The sequence below is a fragment of the Gordionus sp. m RMFG-2023 genome, chromosome 3, assembly GCF_954871325.1.
Source record: "Gordionus sp. m RMFG-2023 chromosome 3, tfGorSpeb1-WG-v2, whole genome shotgun sequence".
Classification (NCBI taxonomy): domain Eukaryota; kingdom Metazoa; phylum Nematomorpha; class Gordioida; order Chordodea; family Parachordodidae; genus Gordionus; species Gordionus sp. m RMFG-2023.
In genome coordinates, this window is record NC_088777.1 from 17,554,046 (window position 1) to 17,580,536 (window position 26,491).

General features: G+C 27.6%; 1 protein-coding gene across 1 annotated transcript; it reads left to right on the forward strand.

Annotated features, from left to right (window-relative positions):
- Positions 1 to 10,457: 10,457 nt before the first annotated feature.
- Positions 10,458 to 16,724, forward strand: LOC135926774 (phosphatidylinositol glycan anchor biosynthesis class U protein-like). Its single transcript, XM_065462706.1, has 11 exons — positions 10,458 to 10,599; positions 10,642 to 10,706; positions 10,747 to 10,818; positions 10,862 to 10,924; positions 10,966 to 11,024; positions 11,063 to 11,163; positions 11,204 to 11,534; positions 11,577 to 11,720; positions 11,778 to 11,908; positions 14,501 to 14,643; positions 16,468 to 16,724. Exons 1-11 carry the CDS (start codon positions 10,464 to 10,466, stop codon positions 16,618 to 16,620), a joined length of 1,398 nt encoding a protein of 465 aa, XP_065318778.1. The 5' UTR covers positions 10,458 to 10,463; the 3' UTR covers positions 16,621 to 16,724.
- The last annotated feature ends 9,767 nt before the right edge of the window (positions 16,725 to 26,491 follow it).

A 26,491-nucleotide genomic window follows, 5' to 3' on the forward strand; every position in this document is an offset into this window, starting at 1 on the left:
AGCTTCGAAATTAATTTCAGGTATAAGTGGCAAAATTTTTAAGGATTTGGTAAATAAATAGTTTATAATGTTTAACGGTTTGGTACTGATTAGGATTGAATCCCTGCAATTATCCCTAGCCATTTCAGGAATATATGTAATAATTAACAAATAAGGCCTATTTCAATTGATTTCGACTATTAATATATAAATTTCGATTTCTTTTGAATATATTTTTAAATTAATTATAGCTATTATATTTTAACAGACTCCTGGAGCGCCGCTACATTTTTTCAAAAACACATGGAGCGCCCCTCCTTTTTAAAATTGGGGAGCGGGAGCGGGAGCGGGAGCGGGAGCTAGCTCCTTTTAGGGCTGAAGTGGAGGAACGCCGCTCCACTGATCCTTTAAATTTAATGTATAAATTGATATATTTTTTAAATATTAATTATATTTATTAATTAATATTCAATAAAAATGAAATTTTATTTAATTAAAATTTTTCCATTATTAAATGTTTAGCCTAGTTTTATATTGGTTTTTCATCTTATCATTTTAAATATTAAATATCAAGTTTTCCTTTTTATATTGAAAATTTTTTGAAAATCTTGTAAGTCATATTAATATTAATTTTATAGATATATTCTAAAAAATAGTTTTAGATATTATGGATTTAGAAGATAATATATTGGACAAATATTTTTTAAATAATGATACCAAAATTACTATTTTTGATAAATTCCCTGAATTAAAATATATCTTTATAAAATACAATACCCCGCTTCCCTCTAGTGCTCCTGTGGAGTGTTTATTTAGTATTGCAAAACAGGGCTTAGGGGAGAGGTGTGGATGTTTGTTAGATCCTAATTTAGAAAATTTATTACTTTTTAAAGCTAATATATTTTGATAGACCATTTAATATAAATAAAGCTTTTTGATAAAAAAATTATGATTTTGTTTTGTATACCTTCTAAAAAAAATGAAAATCAAAGGAGCGGTTATGGAGTGGCACTCAATTACTTGGAGCGGGAGCTAGCTACCTTTAAAAAGGATAGTTAACAACTGTATTTTAATATTAAAAAAAACTATATTTTCTTCTTAATTAGTTCATTCTTTTCATTTCTTAATAAATCGTGGAAGACATTGGAATTTTGATATTTCTAATTAATTTATTGATAAATATTAAGAAGGAAAATGCCAAAGTAAAATACCCACTGAAAGAGAAGACTCATAGATCCCCGGTTCAAGATATTATTTGAAAATCAAATAATACAGTTACACATTGTTATTAGGAGAGTAATGAGTTTCATGTACTAATAATATTAGTTTTGTAATTTTATAAATGTATTTCATCAATAAGCATTATAATAAGAATATTTATTAAAGTAAACTATAGATAATTTGTAATAAATGACTGAATTGGATAAATAAGCAAAATTTGTGTAACAATTATATTTTTTAAATTTTAAATTAATTAAATGACAATGATTTGTAAATTCTCCCTTAAATGTCAGAAAAACAATATGTAAATTATATGTTGTGGGTCAGGGGGTAGAGGGGGGCAGTAATCATGGCCTCAGTAGCTATGAATTTCAATCCTGGTGAGGGCAACTATCATATCTATGGAAGATTGATTTGAATAAAGAATCATAGTTTACATTTTGATTTTTGTAAAGTATTAGTTCCTTGATTTACTAGAAAACCAGAACCTTTCCTCAAATTTTGTAAAGATTGACAATTATATTAACGGACAAGATTGAACCAAAGAGCACATAAGTTGCTAAAATTTATTTACTATATAAATACAGGAATTTACCAAAACACGACAATAATTTGACGAATATAATTTTATTTAAAAAAAATATAGTAAATGAATTAAAATAAATTTAAAAGAACAAATTAATGTATTAAATTTATTAATAAAAAAAACGAATTTAAAAGAATGCATATAAAAAAATTTAAAAAAATAAGTGAGGGCTGTGATATTTCCTCCCAAAAAAAGAGTTCAGGTTCCGGGTTCAGTGAAAATTCTCTCAACCAGACTCGGGGTCAGGGTTTGGTGTTCATAAAAATTTTAAATTTACATGAAATAGATATACACGATTCCAAAAAATGTTTTTAATATTGAAAACAATTATTTTTTAAACTAATATGTTTTTTTTATTATATAAATATATTTTAATACTGTTCAAATTTTTTATAATTTCAAAAATAAAATAGAGAAATTTTAATAAAAAAAATAAAAATTTAAAAAAAATTATTGAACCCTGAACCCAGCATTTAAAAAAAGTTCGGGGTTCAGGGTTTAGGTTCAGTAAAATATCAGAGTTAGAAGGGTTCTAGTTCAGCTTCCGGGTTCACAGCCCTCGTAATTATGAATCATAATTGAGTCACTAAAAAACAAGGTGTATAATCGTTAAGTAAATAGTACTATTCAATTCCGATTCAGATTTTAAATGTGTTTTAAAAATGAGTTCTAATATATATATAATTTTTTAATTGGCCAAATTAGATAAAATAACATATATTTATCTTTAAAGAATAACAAAAATAACAACCAAGCAAAAATTAGACGGTTTGGTTCTTCTTTTGATATTTTATGATTCATTTTACTTTCGTTCGTGGTTCGGTTACACCCTGATAAAAGGACGGTAGCTATATTAAGCTGAAATTTTATTCTGATTTTGTATGCTAAAATTTTTTAAAGGTGATAGGAGCGAACTGTCAATTACTATTTTATATTAAGCATTCACTAACCACACCAATAACGTTTGCAAGTGTTGGTTTTTTTTAATATAAAGTTAACATTAATAAAGAAACAATCGAGATAAATCGTGTATGAAAGATTGACTAGGCCGATGTTATCTATTACGAAATTAGTATACACCTATGTAAGGGAAATTGTCCAAGGCTTTTCAACAAAAAAAAATAAGGCTTAAAAAATATAATACTGCCTGGTTGATTTTATTTTAAATTCTATTCAAAAGCAATAAAAATTTCCAGTTATCAATCATTCCCATCCTCTATTTTAACAAAATATATTATCATTGGTCAATGTTTTATGTTTTATTTTAAATAATAGCAGGTAGGTCGTTAACCAAAGATAGATTAGATAATTTACATTAAATAATAATTTTTAAAAGCAGTTTTAAAACGAATAAAATGGTTGGTTAGTTTTTTTAATGTTGGAGTTTTTTTTTAAAATTATAAATTCAATTAAATTTTATAATCAATGGATCTCATCAAAAAAATTTTTTAAATTTTTAAATAAAATTTTGGAGCACAAATTGATAAATTTTTGTCAAAAAATGATGTAAGCCATATTTTTCTTCATATTCAATATTTTTTAAAAACAGAAATAATAATTATGAACATTTAAAAGCTAATTTTTGAAAAAAACGGAATTTATAGGTGTTAAATATGATTAAAAATTGTCTATTTCATAAAAAATTTAAAAAATTCATGGTTCATTTCATAGTTGATATCAAACAGAACAGATAAAAAAAATATTTTAAAATTATAAAAATTTATTTAATATTAATTATGAGCATGTTCATAATAAAACCTTTATTAATTTAGTTAAAGTTATAAAGTGATTTTAAAAAAATTTAATTGGGATTTTTAACTATGAATAAATATCAAATTTAATTCATGTAGATATCAAATGTGGTTGAAATAAATAGTGTCCGTCAACAGTCTGATCTAGCCCGGTCTCACCTGACTAACAGGTCCGACGGTTGATATCCCGGTCCCCTCCGACCGAAAATCGATTAAAAACAGATATATGCTTTACTTTTTAATTGATGTACATGGATAACATATGATTAGTTTAATGCCTAACAGTTTATAACGTTTATATTTAAAATATTAATTAATACCATTGAACTGTTATAAAATATAAAAAATGTGAAATTTAAATTGATAATTATATAATTACTCTTGCTGTATTCTACAACTCTCTAATTGCAAGTTATTGATTTCTTTTTCCTTTGCCTAATTTTTTACCATTATAATATTAGATATCTTTTCTCATGGATTTTTATCTATAATAGGATAAGGAAAATGGAGATTTGATTTATTTCGATAATTTTATTTTTTAAACTTAAAAAATATTTCGTTTTGGAATCTATAAGGGGGCTACTGCAAATCATAGGAATAATGTTATATGTTATTAATTTAAAACCCTGTATTGCATATAACACATTTTTAAAAAGAAAGCTATAAGTTTGTCGATGAATAAATATTTCATAATGAGTATTACAATAGAGGATATCTGACCCTACAATATAAAATCAAATCCCTTGATAATTCTAAATAAATAATATCTCTTTATGCACCCTTACTTACTTTACATTAAACAGTGCCCAATCAAAAAATTTAATTCAAAAGTTTTTAATTTATTTTAAAAATACAAAAAATACTATAACATATTTGTAAAATTTTCAAAATTTTACAATTAGGATTCATTAACTTTTTGAAATTTAACAGGTTTCGGATGTAATTTTATCTAGAAAAATGTTTAAATAATGTATATAATATTCTGACCACAATGAGGATGAGCTAACCCGGAGAAGAGACGTAAAAATAATATTCAAAAAATTTTAAATTATAAGGCATATTATAAATTTTAAAGTTGATATGTAAATGATTCGTATCAAACTAGCTCGTGGTTCTCACGCCTTTAAAATTCGAGCATTTACTTTTAGGGGTTAGAATTATATATATTGTATGATAAAATTATAATATACAAACTTAGTTGTTTATAAACTAGCTAGCTAGTTTACCTGCTAACCAGAAGCTTAGCTAGTTTACAAACTATCTATAAATTTAGCAAGTTTATTAAATAGCAAGAAATTTAGCTAGCTTATAAATTAATTCGAAGTTTATCTAGCTTACTACAAGTAAACTAAAAACCTAGTTAATTTAAAAACTAGCTAGAAGTTTATCTAGCTAGTGTTTTTCTAAGATATTTACGAGAAGAAATAAATTCAAGTTATGTGATCTAGTGATCTAAATCTACTGTTGAACCTATACGAATAGAGGTATAACGCTAACAAGTCAAGTGATTTTGTTAGTATGCTGCAATAATCAAAAATCTAAGCTACGAGTTTGTAGAGTTTTATCCACCATGTAAAATTATTGAGAATTTCTTAGAAAGAGAATGGAGGGGGTATAAAAAGAAAATTCTAAAATTTAAAATACAGGATAAGTCAAACATTAAAGTATATTAGGCTAGAAAATCATGAAGGCTGTGCCCTAGTTTGACTATTTTTGATACTTATTGATGTTTAGCCTAGCCTAACAGCTTTTGAACACGACACCCTATTTTGGTTTGTTTTAAGTGTTTGGTGGCATTGTATTCTTCGTACCTTTTTTTGTATTTCGTTTATATTTTTTTATTTTGTTTTTTAATATTTATGCTTTGTTTTTTTACTTACCTTTTAGGTTGTTTAGTTGATACTATATACCCGGCTAAACAGCTGGCTGTTTGGAAAAAAGTACATGGTCTAAATTCTAAAAATGGGTGAGAAATGCAAAATCTGAAAATTAAGAAAAATTAAGTTAAAACATAAAATACTAGAAAAATGCATGGGAACAATATAACATTTTATAATAATTTTATTCATTCTTATTTTGTATAAGTCTATGTATATATATATATATAATTTTACTCATGATTTTAATGAATTAATATTAATGGAAAAATTATTTGAAAATGGTTAATTGCTAATAGATGTGCAAACCTTTTCGTCATCTATGACCAGAATCCTCAGGCTTGCGTAATATTTTTCTGAATAAAATATTGAATTAGCCGTTTTTAAAAAAAACCGGACGAGTCAATTATAAAATTAAAAAATATTTATAACTATACAAGGTCTATTTTTTCAGGAACTTTCTTCCAGTTGGTATGTTTTGGTATAGATGTTGGGCATTCTCACAAAAATTACAACCGTAGAATAAATTTAAGCATTGATACATTCTTCGTCTACAAAATAATTGTTGGTATATTTCAAAATATATTGGTAAAATATCATATATAATTTTATTATAAGAATGGATAAATGTTATTAAAAACGATAGATAAATTAATTGCAAGGGCTTAGGCCTTTTTAGCCTTTGCCAATCTTACACGCTTCCTTTTTTAGCCTATTGGGATTTCTTCTTATAAGGAAATGTATAAATATTGCGCCTGACAGCTCATGCTGTTATGTGTAGAAAATTATATTAAAAAAAAATTTATACAAGAGTAAGAGCTCACATCTAGTTATCGTGATTAAAACTAATTTTATTCACGTTGGATGCATCCTGTTGAAATTGATTAAAATCAATATGTGAACCCGAATCCGGACCCGTACCCTAAACCCTCCTGAACTCTCGTATTTTGGATGTACCCGAATCCAGACCCGGATCCTTTTTAAAAGTGGAGGGTCCAAGGGTTCTAGGTGTCTTAAAAAATTTAAAAATAAAAATATTTTTCTAAAAAATAATATAAATATATATTTTTAAAAAAATAATATTTAATTTTTTAAATTTTATTCACTTTTTTTCGTGGAGTCATTTATCTTATCGTCGCGTTTTTCTTTCAATTTTCTTCCTGGACTTCCATTTTATTAGAGATTGATAAATTATTTTTTAGTGAAGGTAATAGTATTTATTCTACAATTGGCTATTAATGATTGCCTAAAAAATAATTGCTTTAAAACTATCATTGATAAAGCAAGGGATGTTGCAAAATATTTAAGAATTCCCACAATTGTAAGAATATTAATATCAATGAAAAGGTCAATGGCAATATTAGATTGCACGACACGTTGGTCCTCAATTTATATGATGCTAGAACGATTTTTAAGTTTGAAAGATTTCTATAATGATTTTAATATAAGAGCATGTGAAGTCATTTTGTCGGAAGATGATTGGTGCCAAGTGAAGGACCTTACTAGTGTATTAGTTCCTTTAAAAATAACAATATTAAATCAGAACAATTATGTTTATCTGATTTTTATGGCATATGTTTTAGATGCCGATTAGATTTAGAAAGATTTACTACATGAAAATTCGAGAGCAGCAATATTTACAAAAGAGTGTTATGTACGCTTCTATATATTTAGACCCGCGATGTTAAGTTTTATTGAGTATTGAGCAAAGACAGATGGCTAAAGACCATCTAAGGATTTATGGCATACGTAAAACTCTATTATTTACAATATATTGGAGGCTACAACAATACATACTGGTTGTAGTGATAATAATGATAATGATAGCAACGCTGATGATCTTGATATTTTACTTTTAGATAGAGAAGAAAAAAAATGAAATTATCATCAGATAGAAGGGAGGATCAAAAAATGCCTATTGAATCTTTAATAGTAAAGTTCTCAGAAGTTAAGAGAATAAATTAGCACAAATATTTTAAAATTCTGAGAAGAAAATTCTATTGTATATCTTGTCTAGAATCGTCATGGCTGTACCTAAGACACAAGTACCATAATTTATGTATTATAAAGATAACTATCTATTAGGTAGGCGTAGAACGTGGATTTTCATATTTTAAATATATATTGTCTAATTTAAGTGGAAATCTCAAGGATGATATTTCAAAAGATATTAAGATTGTGCAATTGAATAAAACATTTTAAATATAAATCATTTCATTTTTTTTAATTGTAAATTATGAATGTATATTAAAGTATAATAATAAACGAATAAAAAAAAGTGTCATTTTTTTATGTTCCCTGAATCCTAACCCTGAACCAGGACCCTTTTTAAATTTTATTATTGTACCCGAACCCGGACCTGGACCCATTTTTTGTCGAAGGGTTCACATTCCTGGTTTTGATGTACTTCTGTATAAATTATATAAAAGAAAGAATATGGTCAAAAAATGTGTAATGGTGTTTAAAAATACAAAATATCTAAATTGTAAATATAATAAATTAAAATTTTAAATTTAAAAATCATATATTTATTATTAAATACTTTAAATTTAAGGTCGAAAACATGTTAAACTTTAATATGAGAGTTTTTACCCCATTATTATTATATTTCAAATTTGAATAAAAATTTACGATTATAAAGAAATTTATAATTGTGGCTGAAATATTTTATTTATTCGAAATTTAGAATTATTTTTTCAAATAGAAATAGCTGGTACATTTAATAGCTTTTTTTTGAAGTAGGCACACAGCCACTTTTTAGGGGGAAAGCATTTGTAATTGTAGCTAGCTTTTTAAAAATAGCCTTTAATAACATTGCTTATTATATTTAGGTAAAAATATTTTATAATAATATAAGATTTAATAATTTCACCTGATCTGTGCTGATGCGATAGATTTTTAAGAACGATGACTTTAAACTTATGTGATCTGAAAAACAGATTAAAGCAAATAAAATTATATTCTAATAATTTTACCTGAAATCTGCAATTGTCAATAAAATAATATTATTCGTGATTTTGGAAGAAGGCAGGAAATTTTTTATATTTCTTACCCTATGTTTTTAAAAGAAGACATATAAACAAGTAAGAGTTTTTATTTTTAGAACATTTATTTTTATGAATTATATTATTGAAAAACAATACAATAATGGAGTAATATTTAATTGAGAGAGAAAATGGAATAGCAATATTGAAATGGAATAATTAATCAATATCAATATCATAATAAAATCTTAGTTATTTTTTATATGCTTTTTCGTTAGTTGAGTTTTAGTAGATTATATAATTAGTCTATTTTTATTCAATAGAGGCTGGGGACACGAAATTGATCAATACGGACAAATCGCTGCCCTTGAGAAGTCACCGCCTATGATAAGTTACTGGTGTGTATTGTATTAATGACATTTATTAATTCTTAACCGTAGCCATCTTTATATTATTAATTAGAATGATATATTCTATATCATATTAAGAACAGTAGCGTTACTAGAGAGAAAGCGCAGAGGCTCCAACCCTCTGAAAATTTTGAAAAGCCCCCTCAAAATTTTGATGTAATTTATAATGTTACATTTGATAATATTAGCTAAAAAAAAGATGGCAATTTTGAATTTTGAGCCAACTAAGATTGTAAACTGCCCCTGTTTAATAAATTTGCAAAAATGGAACATGAATTAATAGTTTATAAATTAATAATCATTTATAATAAATATCTATCAATAGCTTTAATAAAATAATAATTTAAAGTAACCAATATAAAGTTAATATTGGACACTCTACACGCGAATAACACTCTATTTTGATATACCTTAGAAGATTGTTGATCGATTTCTAAGGGGGTTAGAAATAAAAAAACTTGGCAAGGAATAAATGTGTCTCTTATATCATAGTAAAGACGCTGCATTCATACAAAGAAAATAAAGTATAGATAAAATTAAAAAATATTGCACTTCTACTACGGGGATGGAGGGGGTAGTTGGTAATTGGATGGGAATAGGTGGTTTTAAACTTATTCTCATTGGAGATTCTTTTATTGATTCATTAAAATAACGGGAAATAAATATGCTTACTGTTGTGAAAAAAATATACTAGAAAATCTATTATAAAGAAAAGATGCATATTATATGAAAATTTTGGACTAAACAATAACACTGACATCTTTGCATGCTGGTAAAATTTCTAAAGTCCTGAAAGTTCTAAACCGAACCCGGACTTTGGTTCTGGGCAGTAACATCATTAGAGGGGGGAAAGCAGGTGCTCGAGCCCACTAAAAAAAATTGAAGAGCCCACTAAAATAGGTGTTACTAAAAAAAAGGTAATTGAGCCCCCTGAGATTGTAAAGGCTAGTGACGCCCCTGATTCCGGATTTCTTTTCTCGAACCCATACCAAACTTGACCCGAAAATATTTTAACTCAAACCTGAGCTCTTTAGCATAAATTTAGACATTTTTTGATTCATTTCTAGTAAAAGAAAAACATATTAGGTTACGTTCCGACCTTTTTGTTTTTACCCTTATCGCATTAAATACAACTGCCCTAATCTGATTGTCGATTACCGTTTTTCAAATGTTATACCAATAGATTTATTAAATCTAATAAAAATAGCTATTGAAAGCTTTTTTTACTCTTATTTTAAAAAATCTTATATATCTCATTCCATTTGATCGATTTTCGCTTGCCTAGAACGAACTATTTTTCAAAAATCTTTACACATGACCTGTATCTAAGGCTAAATTTTTATTTTCTCCAGAACCTTGAAAATACTGATTACTTGTTATTGTCTTATATTGTTAAAGAATGTTAGAAATTTGAATAAATACCGGAGAAATAATATCTTTATAGTATTTTTTAAATGAACAAATATTTTTTTTTCTAGTTTTAGAAATACTACAAATATTTAAAATAATTTAGAAGTAACTTTGAAGAATCTATAAATTACGATTAACCATTTTTTATATAATTGTTAGAGATACCAATCTGTCATAAATAGACATAATGTCACGTATAACACATCATAGTACTTTATAGTATTCATAGTATTTTGTTTTAAAACATGCTGAGTAAATTCAAATTTATTTTTTTATTATTTGTAGGAATATTTGTAAGATATGTGTTATTACAATACTCATATCTATTAAATTATTTTGATTTTATAAATTTAAGGAATCCTTACAATTCATGGAGGAATTGTAGGCTAAAACTATCTTATTGTATTTTATAGTTAATTTTAGTTAAAGAAGGTATAATTTTACATGAATATGGAATAGATCCCTATGATGGTGATATGTTTCATGAAGTAGCCTAATTTTTTAGAATTTATAAATTATTTCATATAGAATCCAATTGATCTAAAATTATTTTCTTTATTAAATCGTTGGATTCCTAATGGCATTCCATACATTTTCATAGTAATGATTAAATATTCTATATTTATCTTACCTATATATTAAGGTTATTCAAATTATAACCAGCCTAATAATATATCAAAATGGAAAATTAATGATCAATTTCCAAGTAAAAGCATATTGTTGAATTTATTATTTTTCTAATATTAGAAAAATTTTAATCTTAAATGGGTTTATACCTCAAATATTCCACTCAATTTAATGATTTTGTAAGTTTAAGAGCATCTCTATATTAAACTTTATTTAGATATTTATACAACCCAGTTAATATACTTGATTGTGCATTATTAAATTCATCAGTATTTCAGCATCTTATTGTATGTACCATATTAAATTTTTGTTTAAAAGGTATATTTTCTAGAAATATATTTGTTATTTTTTTATTTAGGTAATCTGCTTGTATCATCCATTGTTTTATCTGTTTTATTTTTACATTCATATAATGCAATGATTTTGGTTATTCCTTCCTCATTAATTTTATATTATCATAGCTGCCATGATAATCCTTTTAAAAAATGGATAGATCTTGCTCATTCCCCAAGTGCAATTAGTAATGATGATGATAATGATAAAAATGTAAACAAATATAGTAATATTATGAACATTATTATTGTTTTTACTACCCTTACATTCTTATTTTTTGCTTGTCTGCTTTTATTATGTTTCTATTTATCTCCTCACCCATCTTGGAAATTTCTGGACAATTGTTTTATTCAAAAGTTTGTATAATAAATTTTACTCTATAATAACGTTTATTTAAGATTTTTTATTACTGATTATACACCAAATTTGGGAATTTCTTGGTATACATTTGCTGAATCCTTTCCACATTTTCAAACATTTTTTCTTTGGATGTTCAGAATTCCTTGTTTTATATATTTCATACCACTTTCTATCAAATATGGGTAATTCCGATAGAAAATTTTATTTCATAATAATATTTTTTTTTTGTATTCAAATAGCTCAATTGATCCTATATTCCTATTCTATATGTTCTTAATTTTAATAGTCATATTTGAACCATATCCAGCTTTGGGTGATATGTTTTTTCTGCTATCCTTTTTCCCATTATGGTACAAGCAATTATTTCCATGTAAGAAAATTTTTTTTGAAAATATTATTATATTTTCATTGTTAAAGCGGTTTCAATTTTTTAATTGATATTACCATTGGCCAATATCCAACAAATAATAATTAATACACTCATATATTTTAAACTTTTTTTAGCCTAAGTTTGATTATGTAAAAAAATTAATGATTTCAACTAATAAGAAAGACACAAAGATGATATACATTTTTTCCCCAATGTTTTTTTTACCTTTAATGTTATTTTACTTTTACAAATTTCAAATATTAATTATAAATGATAATATTAATGAATTATAACTTTTTCCCAATTAACATTACATATAATTATGATAATGTAAATTTGGTAATGTATCTTTGATTGAAATCATACAGTAACATGTGGCTACGACTTTATAATAAATAAGATTGAGGAATTTTTATGCATATCTTATATGATGAGGGGGAATGACTTATTCAAACTAAGTCCTGCTTTATTTGTAATATATTATCCAAATAATTATTAATTATATTTTTCTAAATCAGCCTGATTAAATTTATCAATTAGAAATTGAAATAAAGGAATTACTACTTAAAGAATAACTAAAAATAATGAATTAAAAAGATTAAATAAATATATTAAAAGAAATGGAAAAGAAAGGAGGATCATCCAAGCAAAGAGTCAAGGAGATCCTTTGGCGGATCATTGGATTGGAATCTCCACTATTTATAGTTATTTTTTTCCTAGCAATTTGATTAAATGAAGAGCCTCATCGCTGAATATTCCTTAAGTTTTGGTGATGTGACAAAGATTACTTTGTTTAGGATCTTTGAAAATATATTGGTGGAGAGGAATCATAATACAACCATTTTCTAAACTAAACAAATTTTTCAAAAAAAATATTTGCTATGCTGGCTTCCTCAGTACACAGGGAGCAGAATTTTCTAATTGACGGTAACATTTCTTTGAAGAAACATGCATCTAAATCCTGGTATACGTTTCGTTATTATTTTTACAGCATAATTTTAAATGGCTTTAAATCAATTTTGAATTCATTTTATTTCTTTAGCTTTATTTTTTATATTTTGAAATTAATAGAACAAACATCACTTGTTATCCAATATTTGAATATGCATATTGCATAATATATGATAGAATATAGAGAATTAAAAAAATATTTATTTATTTTGATATGCATTTCCTAATTTTCAATTGCATGATAAAGTCTTGGGTCGAGAAATAAAACGATTTTGCAAATCTCTAATATAAGCTTAAACAATTTTTTTTTAAAAAAATCATTCTTTCTTCTCATGTTTTGAGACGTATATTTTTGAAGAATTGATAGAAATTATACTGCATTCCAAAATTTACTAATTATACTCACGATACTTGCATTCGACGGGGCAGATCTCAACGCCTATTTTTAACATTTTATATAATCGGAATTGTAACATTTTTGTCGAAAGCTTTGTGGGAGAGACTTTTAATAAAATTAACTTGAAACCACGCTGTAACTATACGGTATTTTAAAACACAACACTGAAAATTTAATAAATCACAAAGTTACAATTCGGTATTTTAAAACACAACAGTGAAACTTTAAGTAATCACGAAACAAAAACTATTTATTTCGAAATTTTATGTCTGTTTATATACATTTTTTTTAATATGCAAAAAAAATTAAAAGTACATTAAAGTTCATTAAATTATAATATATTTCAAAAACTAAAATATTCATATATCCTTAAATAATAATTTACAATCATCGATACTCTATTAACAATATTCAAAAACCAACTAATTATATAATAAAATAATTCATATTCTTCATAAAAAATGGAATACGCATAAATCTAACAATTTAAATACCTATAAACTAAAAAATTTTAAAAAATTTGTAATTGACATTGATATGAAAAAATTTTTATTTAGGAAGTGAGTTCCAGAATTGCTACTAATTATACTAGCATTTTGGGTATTGTTAAGAAGTGGATATGGATCGATTTTAAAAACGGCCCGATTAAATTTTTGTCTAAAATAATATTATATAAGCCTGGCGATTTTTTTCATAGATGGCAGAAAGGTTTGGACCTCTATTTGCCAAATCTCGAGGCTTATATAATATTATTTTGGCTAAAATCTTAATCGGGTCCTATTTAAAAATTGTCCCGAATTAGGCTTTTTAACAACATTAATTTTAGGAATATTTGTTTTTTAAAATACTAATCGAAGAAGGCGTTTACAATTGAACTTACTTGTATGGAAAAAAAAATGATTTTAAAAAATACGTTCAAAATAAGCAAACAATAAAAAATTGTTTTAAACATAAATATGTATAGTCTTTAAAAAATCTAAGAATCAGAAGGTATCAGCATTTTCAGGAATATTTAAGTAGCGAATTGGAATGGGCAGAAAATATGAAAATATTTTAGTTTTGTCAGGTATATTTATTAATTAAGCTAATATTTTCCCTACCCACAAACCTAAAGATGTCACTATAAATTTGGACATTGAGGTAAAATTTAATAAAAAAGGATATATAAATATGATTTATTGTTATATTTTTTTCAAATACAATTGAATTAATTTTATTTTACACTACATATATCCAAAATTAAGTTATGAGGCAACCTTTGCTCTATGGGTGCATGTTCTTAGCCTCTATCACAATATCCCCAATAATTTGGTATTTATGGATATATGCAGATACAGCTAATGCGAATTTTTACTACGGCATGTCCATACTGTACACGTTATCACAAGTATATGTCGCATATTTAAAAGAAACAATTTAGGGCAAACTGGGGCTAAACTGCGGGAATTTATTCACAAAAAAAAATGTTCTTTAGGCTAAAAATAATATTAAATTATACTACGATATTCTCATTATCTTATAAATAATGAATTATTAGAGATTTTTGTTTGTCCGTCATTGTAAAGTGATAGGTTTAGGCAATTTCAATATATTTCTATTAGAATATAAATTATCCTCAAAGAAAAGTATTCCATATAAATGTATATGTATTTTACAAAAAAAAATCATAGTTGTATTTCATTTAAAACCAAAAATACTGAATAATATGTAAGGTCGTATCTAAAATATCAAAATTCTATTCGCAAACTTTTGAAACTATAGAAAAAGAAGAAATAAGCTTTTTTAACATAAAAATAATAACATGCCCAAAATATTAACATATGATTTCACTTAAATTTAAAAACTCTGCATGTTTTTAGATATGAATTTTTGACAAAAATTTTTGGATATAAATAATTAATTAATGAATACATAACAATTTCGAAAATAATTAGAATATAAGATTTAAAACATTTATTAATATTATGTTAAGGAATATAATTATTAATTTATATTATCTTATCATTAAATACATCAAGCATTTAATTTTAATGACTTGTTTATATTTTTTTTAAAAAAATATAAATTATATGCGCCATTTGTAGTTTACTTCTTTGCTGTTTACTCAAGTATTTGCAGTTTAGTCAAATCGATAATTATTTATCAAAATGATATTAAAACGTTATAATCGATGCCTATTTGATTTGGTCTATTAATTAAATTCGCAAAGCTAAAGATTCTTTCTTCTAACATAAGATTGAAATGGAATTATATTTAAAAAAATAATAATTTTTAAAATGTTATAAAATTTTTCAAAACTGAAATAATCATCCACCTCAACATTAGAGGCATAATCTCATTTTCATTTAGAGTTAAGAGAGCTTCATCTAAAAGGAACTGAAAGTGAAAAGGAAAGATAAAACACCTTATTTGGGATTTCAATTGTGCCTACCAATTTTCCTCTAACCCGAACATTGACCGATTATTACAGCTGAAACGTCAAAAATTACAAATTACCACGACTTTTCTAATTTTCATTTTAAACCAATAGTTATATCAACCAATGAATATCTAGACCCCCTAGGCTATCATTTTTTTTAAATTTTAGGTAAAAAATAATCTCAAATTAATGGTAAACATGGAATTCCATCATGCTACTTTTTAATATAAATAAAAATAAAGTGATCAAACATTAAGCTCTAATTCATTTTAATAAAAACAAGTCATTTAGTCAGTTATTTAATTTTAATGACATGTTTATATTATAAGGAAAAGAATCAGAACTGATAGAGATAAACAAATAATTTATCTGCAGAATTTGGAGTTTATCCAGACATTTGCAGTTTAGTCAAACCCTATTGTAGAAATTAAACTGTATATAAAATATATACATCCTATAGGGACTGTACTAACCAACTACCCTTTTATCTAATTTGCCGATTAGCCCCGGCCTCTCCTAAATAGATTTTTTTTTATAAAGTTTAAGAATATTTTTTTAAGTTCTTTAAAAAACATTATTCTTTTTTTCAGTGGTTTTGTAAGTATTTGAATGCGAAGTTTTATTATTTTCTACGGTGGTGCAAAGTCACCTTTTTGAATATAACAGAATTATTAACTTTTTTAAATTCAATGATTTTGACTATTAACTCAAAAATGAGGTTATTTTGAAATTAAGGTAATTATATTTTTGTTAAATTATGCGATTGTAAAATTATTTTATTTATAAACGTAGATTTTATTTCTTTCCGACCTAATATACGCTTACAATTTACGGAGATTTGTATTAGTTCTGCAAATTGACGACTTAGACGCTATAAATAAAGGTGAGAAGCCGATTCAATTGCCTAAAAAAGATGACATTCAATTTAAATTTCCATTTTTCTAATTATATAACGAGATTAATATATATATGTAATATCACAATTAATATATCATGTTGATTTGTTATATCAGATCAAATTACTCGAACAAATTCTTATGGAAATTAAAACGGATATAAAATATTCTTACAAAATAAATATCAAATTTGTATCTCAATATGGCTTAAATTCATGTGTTCTAAATGTGCATTTTTTTTATTAAATGGATAAAATAATTAATCTTTTTAAAATAATTTATATTGTGTGTGTTATTTATTAGGAGATTTGCACGACTCGAAGTCTAAAAGAATTTTTGGCCAAGCATCTGGTAATTTCTGCAAAATTGAATTTCGCAAATTTTTTTAAAGTTTAGATTAGGTAAATTTATGTTTCACAAAAACATTACGGGCACCGAAATACAGGGGCCCGAAAACTTGTAAAAATTACGAGAACAACTCCATCAAAGACGTATTTTATAAAAAATAAATTTAAAAATATCTTTCATGAAAAATTGAATTTTTAGTAACGGGGTAGAGGCCCGTAGGGGGAAATGGAAGGGTAAAAAATATTAAAATACGGCAAAAAGAGAAAGCAAAATTCATAGTAATATCGATTGTCTCGCTTATTATCTATTATTTTTATCTATATAGGGTTTCCCATTCAAAAAAGGAAAAGTCCCAATAAAAAAAGGAAAAGTTTCAATCATAAAAGGAAAAGGGTTAATCATAAAAGGAAAATCTCCAAACAAAAAAGGAAAAAGTTCAATCAAAAAAAGAAAAGTGTCAAACAAAAAAGGAAAAGGTTCAATCAAAAAAGGATAAGGTCCAATCAAAAAGGAAAAGGGTCAATCAAAAAGGAAAATTCCCAAAAGGAAAGGAAAAGTGTCAATTCAAAAAGGAAAATTCCCATTCAAAAAAGGAAAATTATAAATTTTTCATATTTTATTTATTTTTGTCATTCCTTCTTATTTTATTTATAACTTTTTGCGATTTCTTTACTTTATTTGTATCTTTTCTCAATTTATTTTTCTTACTATATCTTTTCTCAATTTTTTTTCTTCTCATTTTTGTTAATTCTTTTGTATTTTTAAAAATAATTTATAAATTTAGGTCCATTTTTTTAACAATTCTTTACGTTTTTTATTCATCATACTTTTAAAGGATAAAGAACTATACGGCTATCACGTTTGAACCATGATATAGGAGAATCTTATTTAAAAGCGTTTTCCGCGCGTTTCGTTTATTAATTTTATTGTTATTCATTAATTTTCAATTTTTTTGGCCTTATGAAATAAGATATGTCTTACCAATCGATAGCTAATCAAAAGATCTATTCAACTAGAGGTCAATCTCTCTCCTATAATGGGCTGGTATAGGTCTTGGTGGGTCAGAAATATTTTTATCAACACAAAATATCGATATGGGTATCAAATAATAGCTAATTTTAATATAGTTTGAGTGAAAGTCTTCATTCTTGGTCTGGATGGGTATGACTTGGTCTGGAGTGGGGGGGGGGGAGTAAAAAATAAATTTTTTTGATATGGGTATCAAATAAAAGCTAATTTTAATATCGTTTGTCTGAAAAACTTTATTCTTGGTCTTGATTGGTAAGACTTGTGGTCTGGGGGGTAAAGGTGAGGAGGGGGGGGGGTGTAAAAAATAATTTTTTTTGATATAGTCATCAAATAAAAGCTAATTTTAAAATCGTTTGACTGAAAGTCTTCATTCTTGGTCTAGAGGGGGGGGGGGAGTAAAAAATAAATTTTTTTGTTATTGGTTATCAAATAAAAGCTAATCTTGATGGGTATGACTTGGTCTGTGGGGTGGGGGTGAGAGGGGTGTGTAAAAAATGATTTTTTTTAAAATGTGTATCAAATAAAAGGTAATAAAAAATATTTTTTTATTGTAATAATAATAATCACTCATAGAGTGCGGGTCTAGGTCTTCGGGGGTCAGGAATATTTTTATCACCACAATATATCGATATGGGTATTAAATAAAAGCTAATTTAAATATCTGTAGATTGAAATTATTCATTTTTTGTCTTGATGGGTATGACTGTCAGGCCCTCAACATATTAACAAAATGTCTAGTTGGATAGAATTTACAGAAATAAAAGAGAATGAAGATAAAACAATTTTTTAAATCTTTTTTCGGTTCCAATCCTGAACTTAATATATAATTTGCAGTAGTGATCTGCATCGGTCCTAATTTTTCAAGCCCGACCCGGCCCGAAATTTTTTTTATAATGTTTTGCCAGGCCCAGCCCAAACCCGAATTTTTTTAAAAAAAATTTTGCCAGCCCGGCCCGAATTTATTTAAATATAGAAATTAATTCTTATAATTACTCAAAATAAACGATATATGTTATATGGCGTCTAAATTCTATATATAAAATCACATATTTTTATTTTACATAAAAAATTCAACATAAAATTGATAAATTTAGATATATTTTGACCCGGCAAGGCTAAAATTCTTAAAAAATATTAGGCCCGTCCCGAAGCTCGTTCGAGCCTGACAGGGTTCGGGACGGGCCTACTTTTGCAGATCTCTAATTTGCAGTGTTCTATATTTAGCTCGTTATTCCATAGCTATTTTTTTTAGTATCGATAGCTTTAGAGTGCTACATTTTTTTAAAAAGAGCTCGTTACTAAATAAATGGCAAAATTTATTATAATCATTTTATAAAATTATCTCTAAAATCATAATCTTTTTATTTTATTTATTTAAATTTACATTTAAAAATATTCATTATAAATATATTTTTCAAAAAAATAATAATTTTTAAATGTCGACAGTAGACATTGATAATGAAAATAATTTTGGTACAGAAAAAATAAAAATATGATTTTAGAATTAATTATAAAATTATTATAATAATTTTTGCTATTTATTTAGTAACGAGCTCTTTTTAAAAAGATGTAGCACGCTAAAGCTATCGATACTAATAAAAAAAGGTATGGATAATATACACGCTAAATATAGAACACTGCAAATTATATATTTGAAGTTCAGGATTGGAACCGAAAAAAGATTTAAAAAATTGTTTTATCTTCATTCTCTCTTATTTCTGTAAATTCTATCCAACTAGACATTTTGTTAATATGCTGAGGGCCTCACAGTCATATCCATCAAGACAAAAAATGAATAATTTCAATCTAAAGATATTTAAATTAGCTTTTATTTGATACCCATCTCGATATTTTGTGGTGATAAAAATATTCCTGACCCCCCAAGACCTAGACCCGCTCTCTATGTGATTATTATTACAATAAAAAAATATTTTTATTACCTTTTATTTGATACACATATCAAAAAAAATTATTTTTTACACCCCCCCCCTCACACCCCCTCCCCTAGACCAAGTCATACCCATCAAAACCAAGAATGAAGACTTTCAGTCAAACGATATTAAAATTCGCTTTTATTTAATACCCATATCAAAAAAAAATATTTTTAACACCCCCCCTCCATACCCCTCCCCCACCCCCAGACTTAGTCATACCCATCCAGACCAAGAATGAAGACTTTCAGTCAAACCATATTAAAATTAGCTTTTATTTGATACCCATATCGATATTTTGTGTTGATAAAAATATTTCTGACCCCAAGACCTAGACCCGCCCATTATGGGAGAGAGATTGACCTCTAGTTGATTGGATATTTTATTTAGCTATCGATTGAACCCTATATTAGACATATCTTATTTCATAAGGCCAAAAAAACAACATTGAAAATTAATGAATAACAATAAAATTAAAAAACGAAACGCGCGGAAAACGCTTTTAAAATAAGATTCTTCTGTATCATGGTTCAAACGTGATAATGCCCTATAGTTCTTTATCCTCTAAAAAATTGAAATTTTAAAAGGACCCCTTTAAAAATTACAAAATATGTATGATGAAAAAAAAACGTAAATAATTGTTAAAAAAATGGACCTAAATTTATAAATTATTTTTTTTTTAAATTACTTACTTTATTATTTATTCATAATCATTAAATTACAGAGGATTAAAAAATATATATTAAAATGGATATATTAAAAATATAAAAAAAATAAATATATAATATATATATAATCTATGAAGACATTAAAAAGGACTATAAAAAAAATATATATAATTAAAAAAAAGGGGGGTATATAACATGAGAAGAGTGAATACTTAAAAAATTAGACCGGCAAATTTCCAGGGAAATCTGCTGGCGAAGGTAAAATCCTTCATTGGAGTCCCCTGAGATCTGTCTCATTTTTTTCCTATGATTTTAATGAAATTGAGGGCCTCGTTTCCAAACATGCCTAGGGTATTGGTAACGATAGGAATGAACATAGTGTTGGCGAGGCCAGCGTATTTATTTTTTTTAAGGATTTCTGCCTTTTCGATAGCAGAAAATGAGAGGTTAGACTTGGCTGCAAAATCAACGCAAGTGTAATCTCATGTTAGCGGAAGACCATTAGACCAGGGTATGAGAGAAATACCATCCGTGCGTATGGCGTATTCGTTTGAAAGACCCACTGGTTCGAGGGAAGATGGGATATTAACTTTTTTGAGGAGGCTAGTAAAATGTTATTGATAGATTTATGACGAGGTTGTCGTCCACGGGAGAACTTGCAGTGCAAGGGATGGTAAGCCTTCGATTCAATGGGCTGACCACAGTCGATGCAGATGGAGGGAACTAAGACATTACAGCCGAGGCGGAGGGCTATAGATATACGTAGCTGTTCTTAGTACCAAATTATTGGGATTTTCCTCAAAGGGCCTGTTCGAAATAAGATATCCAACGGAAAGGGCGATCAGAGGAGCATCCCAGTCTTTTTGGGTACTGGAAGCGGGACGGCTAAGGGTGGGAGAGCATTTGTTGTCCCAAAAGGAGAGGGCCTATGAGAGGTCAGTATCTGAAGGAGTGGATCCATTGTCGATAATAGATTGAGCAGCAAGACGAGATGAGATAAAGGATGAGAGGGAAAGTTGTAAGGGGGATCGGATACCAATACCACCAGACTTGCATGGAAGGGTGGCCTGGAGCCAAGATGAATTGGAGAATTTAAGGTTTAATATGTTTTCTAGGAGATCCTTAATTTGGGTTTCGTGGGAAACTAGCAAATGGCTGCATTTGAAGATCGGTGAGGATCTCAGGGCATATAGGATTTTGGGTATATTAAAATAGTTTTTGATTAAAAAAAGGATTGATGAGCGGGTAGGTAATTAAAAAGTGACTTTAAATTAGATAAATTGTCGAGGGATTTGTTTAAAAAAAGTTTTAATTGCTTTTTCACCCCCTATCGGTGATCCAAGATGTGTCATCTCTTCTCTGTTGATGGCGAGGAATGTGGTTTCTGAAGGGATGGATGTTGTAGGGTTTAAGAAGCAAATCTCACATTTGGGGAGGTTGAGAGATAGTCCTGTTATATAAGAGAGATTTTCGATGATGGGGGGAATGGACATGACTGTGGAGAGGTTGCCTGAGATTATACCGTCATCGAGGTACCAGGAATTTAAAGTGAGGTTAGATATAGATTGAATATCCAGGATTATCTTGTGCATCCCGATGCAAAAAAGGGCTGGGCCTAAGGGATCTCCTTGTTGGATTCCCTCCTGAGATTTTATTATGTTGTTATTGTACTTTAAAAAAGTAGGGCTAGAGTAACTGTTGAGAATGTATGTAGAATATTGAGGATATTTGTGGCAAAACAAGGGAACGAAATATTGACGTTTGATTGTATTGAAAGCATTTTTGAAATCAAGTTTTAAAACGACATTGTCTGGAATATTATTTGAGAGGGTAATGCAAGCAAGATGGGCCGAAATTTCAGAGCCTCCAGGTATACCAAACCCTAGCTGAAGTGGCGACAGGAATGAAGAAAGAGATTCCTTTATTCGTGAGGCAATGATCTTAGAGATAGTCCTTCTGAAGAACGACCCAACAGCAATTGGGCGGATACCTCCATCCTTTTTTTTGAGGGCTATAAGGCGGGCACCAAAGAGAATAGGAATGATAGGTGGTGGGAGGGGCCCATTAAGAATTAAATTTAATAACCTGGTAAGGTTCTGCAAGAGGGCTTTGCATGTTATGTTAGGTTTTAAAATGTCTTGGATGAAAATAGCACGAATGCCATCTAGGCCTCCAGAAGAGTCTCTTTTGAAAGATCTGACAGCTTTGATAGGCTCATCAGAGTTCATTTCAGTGGCTATATGATCGTTTTGGCTTGAGAAGGCAAATTCTGAAATACATGAACGGTGTTTTAGAAGCAAGGCTTCTAGAGTGGACTCATAGTTTGGAGCTAAGGAATCTTCAGAGGTCATGACCCGAAGGGCTGAATTGATATTAAGGCTGTTTATTTTGTTTGTTAGCCTTAAGGGCAATAGGGAGTGGATTGGATTAATGGGTCTGAGGTGTAGGGGTTGGAATGGAATCAGGGTTGAAAAGAGATATTGAAGTTTTAATGTGTTTAGTTAATTGGATATTTTTATTATCGGGAATTTTAAGGGTGGAATTGGTAAAACTTAGTAAGTTTTTCCAATTTGATAGGTTTACAGGATTGTTTACTGTTAATAGGATTAACTTGTTAAAGGATTCTGCAAAAGAATTGTGAGCACCACGCGGAATACGGGATATGGTGGAAACATTAGGTACTGATAAAAAATCATTGGCCCATGATTGTAAGTTGGGAGTTTGCTGACTAGGGGGCAAGTTGGTAGCAACAATAGGCGGGGGATGGCTTGCTAAATTTAATAGGCAGAATGGAGGAGGATATATAGGTGTTATGCATGGTAACCCTGAACCTAGGCATCTAGAGGATGGGGGGCCATGAACTTGAAACTTTCTGTCTTTGGTAATTTTAGTATATTTATGGAAAGAGGGGCATAAATTATGCATTTGGATTATAGTTGCCAAACTTATAATTGTTGTATTCTTGCTTCACATAGCTATTTAGGCATGTATTATCCATTAATTTTGGAATATATGTAGGAATAGCTATCAAAATTTTGCTTGACAAATATTAGGACAACAAGGACCACATGAACCATTTGTTTGTATTTTTGAGATTCTATTATAAGAGTTGTATTGCAATGCAATGAGTTGTTACTTTGATGACTGAACTTATGTAATTATATAACATTTGTTTTTACACTAATAAATTTTAAATGAAGGATTGGATAAAGTCATCAGCTAAGTTTAGGATTCATTTGATTAATTCCTTAGTTATTATTAATTTATAGAATGGATATGTGGTAAATAGATCATTATCTTGGCACCACAATACTTAAATTAATGATTTAAAATGGGAATAATTTAGTTATATTTCAGGGATCAATTTATGCATGAATATATTTGATGAAACATGTGGAAGTAACTTTTCTGAGCAAGGAAGGGCTGGAGGGCCATGTATGTATTGATAGTCATTTTTTTAATATTAATAACTTTGTGACAGGCAGGACAGATTCCTTTTATTGTGATGATGATAAGAAAGTTTGATACTTAAGAAGTTTGTTAGTTTGAGTCTATAACTAAAACATTGGTATTGAGAAAAGATATTGTAAGAAAAATAAATTTAGAAAAGATACAAATAAAGTAAAGAAATGGCAAAAAGTTATAAATAAAATAAGAAGGAATGATAAAAATAAATAAAAATTTAAGAATAATTGAAAAATTTATAATTTTTTTAAAAAAATTTGCTATTTTCCTTTTTTGAATGGGAATTTTCCCTTTTTGATTGACACTTTTCTTTTTTTGTTTGAACCTTTTCCTTTTTTGATTGAACCTTTTCCTTTTATGATTGACCCTTTTGCTTTTTTGAACGGACCTTTTCCTTTTATGATTGAAACTTTTCCTTTTTTGATTGGGACTTTTCCTTTATTGAGTGGGAAACCCTGTATTAACCTATAATTACTGCTATTTTTAACTTTTAAATCATCTTCACGCGTTCTATAAACGTGATATCTCTATCCTCAATAAGTCTGACCTCATATTTGTTTAATAATTTTTAAGTTCAATTTTTTTAAAATTAACAATATCATATAATAATTTTAACTTTGACTTGTTCATTTTCTAATCTTTGAGAATAAGTAAAAAATTAAAAATAAATGGCTTAAATGAATTTAATTGTTTAAAATTTATTAACATTCCAATAAAAATATTTGAGAATAAATTTTGAAAATTTTAAAAATGGAATAAATGAATTAGTTGTTTAAAATATATTAACACTTCACTTTATTGGAAATTTGAAAATATTATAAAATCTCAATTAAATATTAATTATACAAACATTATTAATTATACAAATATCTTAATATATGATTTTAAACAATACACTCAACCCGCTTGAATCTCAAATAAATTCCCAGGTTCGGTTCGGGGTTTTGAATATTTTATAGACAGGGTTCAGGTTCGGGTTCATATTTTTTTTTCAAAAACCCGGGTTTGGTTCGAATCCCTGCTTTTACCCCATTTATCATTTCCTAAAATTCTTTATTTTCAACATTTTCCCTACTATAAACTTATCTCTGGAACCAGTTTCAGGTTTTCTAAGAATATCAACTAATTCCATACCATTCTGCCATATATAGTGGCATTTCCTCATGCACTTTAGTTATATTAAATCTTAAAACTCTGGTAGAGTTTTTCTATCATTGTTTTCCTAGCCCCATCTTGTTTACCCCTCATAAACCCTCCATTATCGAATACTTTCGGTAGATAAAATTTGGTCGTTCATTGTTTCAACCTTTTAACAATATCTTTAGCCCTTCGCGATCTCATGGAATTGTTACACACTTTTTAATAAAAGCATAATTAATTAGTAAGTAATCTTTAATTTGTTGAAAAATTTATATATAAACGCTTTACCTTGTTTAGCTGTAGATATGCAGCTCACATGTTATATACCTTATACTTTTGACCTAATTCAATCCCCTTACTCATATCTCTAGTCATATAAACGATAAATTACCATATTAAGCTCCTTGTCACTCAACTTGCAATCTCATCAAATACCACATTAGAAGTCATTCCCCAGTTATTTTCGAGAGAAACGCCATGAATGGGTTCTTTCCCTCTGTCACATGAGTTTTTCCCGCCCCCTTCATTTTGGGCATTAATTGTATCATTTTCTTACTGATACTTTGCCTCTAATCTTCCTTTATACCTTACCACTTAGTGTTGTTAAACAATTTGATTTGAGTGATTTTAAACGGCAAATTTAGTATTTTATCTAAAAAAATATTATACAAGTCTGAAGATTGCCCATAGGTAGCACTAAGGTTTGGTCATCTATTAGCGAAATCTCGAGACTTAGTAATATTTTTCTGTCGAAAATATTGAGTTAGTCATTTTAGATATTGAGCCTTTTAACAACTTATACCCACTCTTCTATAAATAAAGCAATGAAAATACTATGGAGAAATGGTTCTCTTTTCTCATTGGCAAACTTGTCTAGGGTAAGACTCTCCCCACTACACCTCTTTCACTAATCTGGAAGACCAAACCACATTATATTTTTTTACAAATACAATAGCCGTTTGTAATTTTTGTACCATCTTAACCTTCCTACCCTACAAGATACCCAGAATTACATTTACAACACTTTTTTTTAACTACCAAATAAAAAAATTTTTACAGTTTAATTTCTGGGAGGACATCTCTGCTATATCCATTTTCTCTGTATCGTAAGGGTCAATCTCACACTTCCACTGTGCCTACCTCCAGCACCAATTCCTTGACAGACCCCTTATAAAACTTATGGCAGTTTATTTATGTTATTTTCTAAGGTTCTATTTTATCTTTTATTAATAAAAACATATATTCTATAATTATGAGTGTACATAAAAACTATTTCTAAAAAGGTGTGGATTATAGTTAGGAGTGGTTGCTTAGGAAGTTAAAATTCGTTTGGATCTCT

What these genes read in the sequence shown, in the direction of transcription:
- LOC135926774 (XM_065462706.1), top strand. Translation starts at nt 10,464, where the DNA reads ATGCTGAGTAAATTCAAATTTATTTTTTTATTATTTGTAGGAATATTT. An exon ending in GACAATTGTTTTATTCAAAA is followed by an intron (nt 11,535 to 11,576) that starts GTTTGTATAATA and finishes CGTTTATTTAAG; the next exon opens with ATTTTTTATTACTGATTATA. An exon ending in TACTGTACACGTTATCACAA is followed by an intron (nt 14,644 to 16,467) that starts GTATATGTCGCA and finishes TTATAAACGTAG; the next exon opens with ATTTTATTTCTTTCCGACCT.